The sequence below is a fragment of the Myzus persicae genome, unplaced genomic scaffold, assembly GCF_001856785.1.
Source record: "Myzus persicae strain clone G006 unplaced genomic scaffold, MPER_G0061.0, whole genome shotgun sequence".
Classification (NCBI taxonomy): domain Eukaryota; kingdom Metazoa; phylum Arthropoda; class Insecta; order Hemiptera; family Aphididae; genus Myzus; species Myzus persicae.
The window spans coordinates 743,658-751,947 of record NW_019103889.1 but is presented as its reverse complement, the minus strand read 5'-3'; the positions used below and the strand labels follow the sequence as shown (position 1 = coordinate 751,947).

At 30.4% G+C, this 8,290-nt stretch overlaps 1 protein-coding gene across 4 annotated transcripts in view; it reads right to left on the bottom strand.

Moving 5' to 3' along the window:
* Positions 1-5,536: 5,536 nt before the first annotated feature.
* The window catches only part of LOC111035929 (syntaxin-binding protein 5), a 138,567-nt gene continuing 135,813 nt past the window's right edge, over positions 5,537-8,290 (bottom strand). For all 4 annotated transcript variants that reach the window (XM_022317760.1, XM_022317761.1, XM_022317763.1 and 1 more), the window contains one exon: positions 5,537-8,202. In XM_022317760.1, the coding sequence (XP_022173452.1) occupies positions 7,937-8,202 (266 nt within the window). In that variant the 3' untranslated portion in view covers positions 5,537-7,936. The remainder of the gene's footprint in view (positions 8,203-8,290) is intronic.

Genomic DNA, 8,290 nt, shown 5'->3' with positions numbered 1-8,290 from the left:
AACGGAAAATATTTTAAATTTTCATTACAAAAACCTGTGATATTTTTAATTATCTTTAAAACTGTTTGGTCTCGACCTTTAAGTTTTTTTTTACTTATTAAGAATAGCCTTAACATAAGAAAAAATGCTTAAAAATATAAAATCGTCTTACCGATTTAAATCTGTAAGTTCCAGGTAATATTGAGGTTTTTTGTACAAAAACCAATGTACTTTTTCTATAATAGTGCAACTGATCAACGAAGAATTTGCCTATGACTTAATCTTGAAATATGCCAGAGTATTGTGATTTGACTTCATCCAACAATTTGGTGAATCGTTTGTTGTTATGAGCAGTTTAAATTTACGACTCCTGTAGTTTTGTAACAATTTACCATTACATCTTTTAGAAGCGATTTCATGCTATCTTTTGCGCACAATGCTTTTTGGCGAATAAATGTATAATACAATGCAAATTTATTAAAGGGTGCAGAATTTAAACGGGGCATAATCATCATAAAGGAATATAGAGTATCATAAAAAGAGGGTAGGGTAAACATTTTCTGGGATAATATTACATCCCCGATACATGGGGATAATGGTTTGACTGGTATACACAGTGAAACGCGTGGTGGTCTAACTTAGATATAACGATATATTATACGAACAAGGTTGTTACTGGTTAGCGCATGGATGTCTTATGTTTATCTAATAAATATATTTATAATTGTAAGTATAACAATTCGAGTTTTAAATAATATTACACTGTTCCTAAGAACCTTTCTTTTGAATATTCGAGGTGAGTGTCGCTCGCATATAAATTGTAGGCAAAGCGGTAAAATATATATACTCATATTTAAATTTTAAAAACCGATAAAATTGTTCCGTGTGGTTCTCGATTTCTTAAAAACGTTTTTTTGTTCCAAAAACAAAAAATGAATCAATACCTTGCTTCAACATAGACACCTAGTGATATTTATTTTTTAATTTAGTCCCCTATGTTTTCATTTCAAGAGTATTGGGAAAGAACAAGTGAAAGGTAAGCTTATTTTGTGTTAAATATTTAAAAAATGAATATGTTGTTTTGATATTATAGTATAGTATATTGTATATATGACATATGTAGTATGCACCTAACTCAAATTGTTCAATAACTCGAGGTGTATATATGTTCTACGTATTCAATTTAATATATAATAAGCAAATAAATTGTAATTTACTATTTTATATACATAATAAATTTATTATATAAACATATTATAATAGTCAATAGATATTATACGCATGAGAAATAGCTAGTGTATTACATAATTTATATACTTATATTATATGTATTTCATACAATTATTTAGTAATTTTTTTTAGTATCATTTTTACCTATAAATATTATCAGTTTAAATGCGATTCTCAAAGTAATACTTTGTCTTAATAAGTACAATTATAAATATATACTAATGGTAGGTGCTATTTCTTATGTACCTATTTTGTGAACTGTGCACTGGACAGCGGTGGCCTTGTTTGATTCTCATGACGTACTGATGCGATAATTATTGATAATCTTGGCCAAATCACACATTCCACACAAAAGTCATTTTAAGTTATAGCTCACGCATGATTCGAAATTAAAAAAAAAATCTTCCTTATGGTATGGTATAATCATATCATTATATTGTATGATATTCTGGTTAACGGTTACGTAACGTGATATGTTTGTCGTTGTCGTTTCGGTTTTACTTCCAAGAACTTGGGTAAACGTTTTTCTACGAATTTCCATCTCCACATAAAATATTATAATATTTATTAACTGCGATTCGACAATCGTATCTTACTCGATGATAATATACGATGACAATAACAATATGCTTTGCGTTCATAATTCAAATGAAAAGTAAGTAACGGCGCTCCGAGTGCACAGAACAGTGCGAGAAAAATAATCCACGAAAATAGAATCTCGTAACATCTATGCTCGTCGTAATAAAATTATCTATAGTATGGTATTATAATATTACTTTCGTCCGTTCGGAGTCGTCCATTTTCTTCGGTCAGGACTGTTCGTCGCCTTCGTCTCAGTGGTGTTTCGAAAATCTTCGGGAAATGTTCAGCGGGCCAGTGAGTTGATATCGTAAGGGCCAACTTTGAATATTGTCATATTGATCATATTGAATGACAAAAGTGGCGGGATTTCGCGTCGTATATCCGTAATATATTTGTCTTTCCCGGTCCACGGATCTACGCATAGGTATTCCTCAAACCCTTGGTTTGACCCCGGCGTGTTGGCATTACTGCGCGGCGATCATGGAACAATACGCGAGAGGTCGACGCGAGATCGACTTTAAAGTTTTCTTCCAAAAGTGAATTTTCTAGTCGAAACCTGCTCAGCGGACAATGGATATTCAGACGTATTCTATACAACCTTATTAACGATTACAAAAACATTATTATTATTTAGGATAAACGTAGTAAAGGCTAAAGGACTCTGAGATCGTAAACAGTACTAATTAACAGTTTCGAGACATATATTTAGGTACCTATGTATTATTGTAATTTGTATTAATATAAAGTTCGATCTCCTACATGGATGAGAAGAGAGTCGTAATACCAGTTGTACAACTATTATTCACGGCATCAAATTAGTTTACCTATTTGTTCATCGTTAATAATTGTTAGGTCTTAAATCTTAATATTTTCTATGAATTACAAAGTTCTCGAAAAAATTGAGTACTGCTGCCGTTTTCGCCGAACATATATTTTCTTTAAAACCGCTTCTGCAGATATTCGAAAAACAGAAAATTATATAATTATTGGAGTTTGTCCTTCTTTTTCGTCTTGCCGTTGAGACGTCGATGTACATTTTAAAAATTTTACTATAATAATTATTTATGTCATCACTTGTACTTACCCAATCGATCGATGCTGTTTGCGTCGATAATGCTGGGCTGAGACGAAGACGAAGAACGGTGATTATTGGTTCGGACACTTAAAGGCATGCTGAATTCTTGTGAGCTATGACATTGCCGAATATTGTGAGACGCGTTTTGGACTGATTCCAAAAGTACCGAACGTTGCGCGATTACCAAGTATTTTATTTAAACTGTATAATATGTGCAAAAGTGCAAATGACATTTTAGGTTTGAGATTTGAAGGGGCTAAATATTATTTTTTCATACTATATCTTAATTAGGTGTAAAATGTTCAGGTTTTTTTTTGGAGGGGGGGGGGGTTATGTGTGACTGCACAAGAGATAGAGAGCAAGAGTGATAATTAATCGCGCGTCGTCCTTCATCGATCAATTCGGGGTGTCGGCAATAATACTATTTTATTAAAAACACACAGGCTTGAAACATTAAAGTCGCATACCAGCTGACTTGGCTGTTTTCACTCCTGTTATCATAAAGTTGACACGGTTAAATTTAGCTCAAGTCCCACAAAATATCGATGGACTTATAATTTCCCATATAACGACGGTGTTTTGAGATAAGTCCTAATATTATAATGGACCACATTAGGATTTAAAAATGTCTTGTTTTGACCGGAAATAAAATAAAATTGATCACTTTTATAGGCTGATACCATGCTATAACATTACTGCGATGTTGAAACAAAATATTTCTACTGTAAGTCATACAATAACATTTTAAATATTCAAGTACTAGCAGGTATACAAATTAGTCGTATACTGGTGAGATCAATAATAAAATTAAAAAAAAAAAATGCTGTTTAAAATAATAGTTTTGCATTTTTATTATACAAACAATAGAATGTTTTAACGGTAGTCGATAAAATTATATTAGGTTTTTACCTAATACTAACATTACAATAATATAATATTGTTAGCAAACGAAATTGATATTTATACTTAAAAAAATTCAATTACATTCTTAAAAAAAAAAAATAAACATAAACATTTAGAAGCTATAACATTTTAATAATTATTATCATACATACATACTAATCAAATACAAGTATTTATTATTTTTTATATTATGACGGGTACCATCAGCTATAACTCGCTTTTATGTTTTTTTTATACATAACACAAATGCCATATTTTCCTTTGATTTTCCATATTATCTATCGTATCTTAATAAATTGTTATAAAGTCCAACGTTTGTATAGTAATTTATTATTATTATTATATATTTTTTTTGTTTTTACATTTATTTAAAATATAAATCCTACACAGACGCCTCATCTCTACGTCTATTATTGGGACCGTCTGACGATTATCCTTAATGTATAACATGTATTTATATAATATAATATATATCACTGTAATATTATTTGGTATATTATGTTTTTGGTTAAAAATAAAATAACGCGGAGCTATATTCATTATTTAATTTCGCGCAATAGACTACAAAAAATTGTAATAATAATAAACATTTAACATACCTTATACAATATAAATATATAGGTACATAATATATTATATAAGATATATAAAGGTATCGATGACGTACATAATTGTTATTTAAGTGTTTTGAAGTACGCGAGTAGTTTTTAAAATATTTTTTATCTTTTTTTCTTTTTAACTATATAATATAATTATTATTACGAATACTCGAAAATCAGATCAATAACATGCCTAAACGTTTAATATTGTTTCACAAATAAACATAATATAATAATAGTAATAATAATAATAATAATAATAATAATAATAATAATAATAATAATAATAATAATGTATAATATTATATATATATAGGTAATACAAAACAAACGCATACATGTACAACGTACGTACATTGTATAATATAACATATGTGGTTACGGTTGCTTCGAGTGAAGGTGTTAGCAATGTAAACGAGGGAAGGGAAGGATGGAGGGGATGGAAATATTGCCCAAATTGTTAGCCTACAATAATATGTCTAGTTATAGGAAGACTGGATTATAGAGAATAATAATATTAATAGTTAAATCATTATTTTCTTATATTTTAAAAATTCTAAAATTTACTTTTTTATTTACGTTTTCCCCTCGCATTTTTTATTGTCTTTTTAATTTATGTTTTCAATCAAGAAAGCGCTGCAGTTGAACTCGAAAAACCGAAATATATTATCATATTCAATACACGGGATTCCTGGTTCAAAGTACACATGTAATAAGTTTATACGGGAGATCTCCGAGTGAAATATTACTCCGATTTTCAACGAATTATGCAAACATAAGACGACGGTATATGTTTTATTTTTTCAGGCGTGGTGCAAAATGATAAAAATGTACGCATCTGCCTTTTGGCGTACAACGTTAAAATCTATGTAAATCGAGAAAAAAAATCTGGTTAATACCTTAAACGTAATTTATACATACACGTAGACACACACACACACACACATATATATATATATATTGTTATGTAAATACATATATTATGTCTAATAATCGATCTTAAGTATATAAATATATATATATATATATGCATGCACATATATATTTTAAAATGGTATATAAAAAAACAAAACAAAAACAATAAGTGTCAACAGAATAATTTTTAACCAGTGGATTTTGTTTATATATATATATAATTTTTTTTCATATCACATTCTTATTATTATTATTTTTTTTCCGGTAGGTAATTTATGGCTTGTCTGTTGCATCTCGTTCGGGTCCTGCGGGGCCAAATTTCTATCAATAACGATTTTCCTATCCCGGCATAGCTGCAGATGCCGGCACCGATGGTGGCGTCGTCGAGCCGGAGAGTAGGAAAGGGTCGCGCGAGCGAATCGTGAAAAATTACTCGTCGGAAAAATTACTTACGCACAAGAAATTAAAACATTGACAGGCGGTTCTATTATGGCGGAAAATTGTTCGGCTATAATGTGCGCGTGTGTTTTATTGTGCACGGGCATGGAAATTGCATTATGTCGGAAAAAATGTTTTTTTAATCGTGTATAATGTGCCGCGTGGGAGTAAATATAATACGATAGGTATACGTTGTTATTACGTAACGGTTAAGACGGGTTGATTTAAAATTTCTGGCCATACATATGAAAAAAAATATATGATACGTACAACAATATTTTATTTGGTGAAAACAAAATAACACGCAATTCGCCGCCGGCAAATATTTTTCATTCTTGTAGTGCATGATGACGAAAGTCGAGTGAAAACCACGACAGACCCGAGACGAGAACCTTCAAGAGCCATATTTGATGCACATACCGTACACATAAATATAATCATCATTACAGGGAAATGTAAAATTAAAGTCACATAAGTGTAGTTATCAATATATATTCTTAAATTAAAACTAATATTATTTTACTTATATCATAATATAATTTTATTTTATAGTCTATAGAAAAACAAGTACGAAATGAGAAAATATTTTGGAAAAAATATAACAACTACAAGTGTAATAATTATAATTATTATAATAATAAATAGATATAAATATATAATATGTATATATAAGCTAAAACGTATTGATCCCCAAACGAATTCTGTATGATTTGGTCGTATATAATATTATATGCACTCGTTCTCGATACAGTTACGTGGCGTTTATGTTATTTGACTAGACTTTATAATATGGGAAAACGATTTTTAAGGTAGAGACTTTCGTTGAAGTAAAGCAGCACTTACTCAGGCTGGGGGAGGTTTTCTTTTTTCTCACGCTCTATATGATATACGAATAATATTTAATATTCTATAATAACGTGTTCGAATGTCGAAGGGCTGTAATATTGTGAAAACACAACATGATTGATTTCCATATTAGCATTAGATCAATTATTACATTTATCTATAACGCACCTATATAAATCCCGTTCGATTATAAATATATCAAAGAAAATATTAATACAACAATTTACACTACAATATAATATTAATAGTCCCCTAGAAAAAGTTTATTACACCGTAGACTATATACATATATACTATATAGTATCTTAGTTTTAAGGCACAAATCGCTTCATAATAATCACAAACGGTCTGCCACACACACGCAGGATGGTAATTTATTGTACGATTTTCGTGTAACCTATAGCATAGGTATTAATATGCTCTTAAAAACACGTCTGACGGGCATTGACATCTAAATACTTATTGAGATTTTTTTTGTTTAGTTTTGATTTTCCTTACTCACGATCGTTATAAACTTATAAGCACATATGGTAAGAACCGCAAAATTATTATCTCTCTAAATATATTTAATTAATCAATTTAATATTTTTATGACTTAAATACACCTTACTTATATTACTACAACCACAGCCCGTTTTTTTATGTTGATTTAATCTTATATTAAGAATAATACAATATAAATATGCAATCAAATGACTAATGAGTATTTATTATTATCCTTAAAATAATAATTACACAATTTATATAATGTATATGTACTCACACTCATACATACATACATATACACATATTATCGACGAGTGGTATAATACTCCGGTTGAAATTAAACGCATTAAACGAATAAACAGGTTACGTACGACGCTAGTTGTGTTCCTCGACGTAATATTATTATTATAATATTTATGGGATGGTATATTATGTCTCCGTATAGACTTAATGGTATTATTTTCTCGCGGTCGACTAAAATCGCAAATAATATTTAATCGATGAATTTTATTGTATTATATAATATATATATATGTACACACCTATATATAGGTAATATATTAGACTATGTTTAACCATGTTAATATTAAATTAATACCTAATATTACGTTTACTTAGATGGCAACAAGATTATATTAATATTCAGCGAAATTATTTTTATTTTTATATTTTTAAAGCGAAATCTGTTAACAGAGAAAATTTATTTGGAAGATCCTTAAGTATGATTTTTTTGTGTGGGGGTGACTTTTTTTAATACATTTGTGTATATTTGTGTGAGATAGAGATATATAGAGAGAACAAAAGAGAGATAGAGAAAGGGCGAGGGAGAATATATACTGAGGAAGAGAGAGAGAGAGAGAGAAACAAAATGAAATCGGCGGGTCTACAGTTGATACCATCGTTTGTCCCTGTTCTTCATCATCAGCTCTCGGGCGTTGGAGGAAAACTGTTCGGCTTCGTTCATCATTCTGGCGGTGCGGTCCTCCAGGTTGCTGAGCTTCTCGCCACGTTCCACGGCCAATAGATGGGCTCTCGATATCTCACTGGCTGCCGTACTCGCCCGGTTTCCCAGCGCGTCCAGTTGGGCTGACGGACCTGGTACGAGTTTGGCCACTAGCTTCGGTGCTTTACCGCTCGTAGACTCACCGACTGTCCAAAAACACACATCGAAAAACCCAAATGAATAATAATCATAAAAAAGCTAAGTTTGGTAGGGGCAATGTTTTTTAAAGGACAA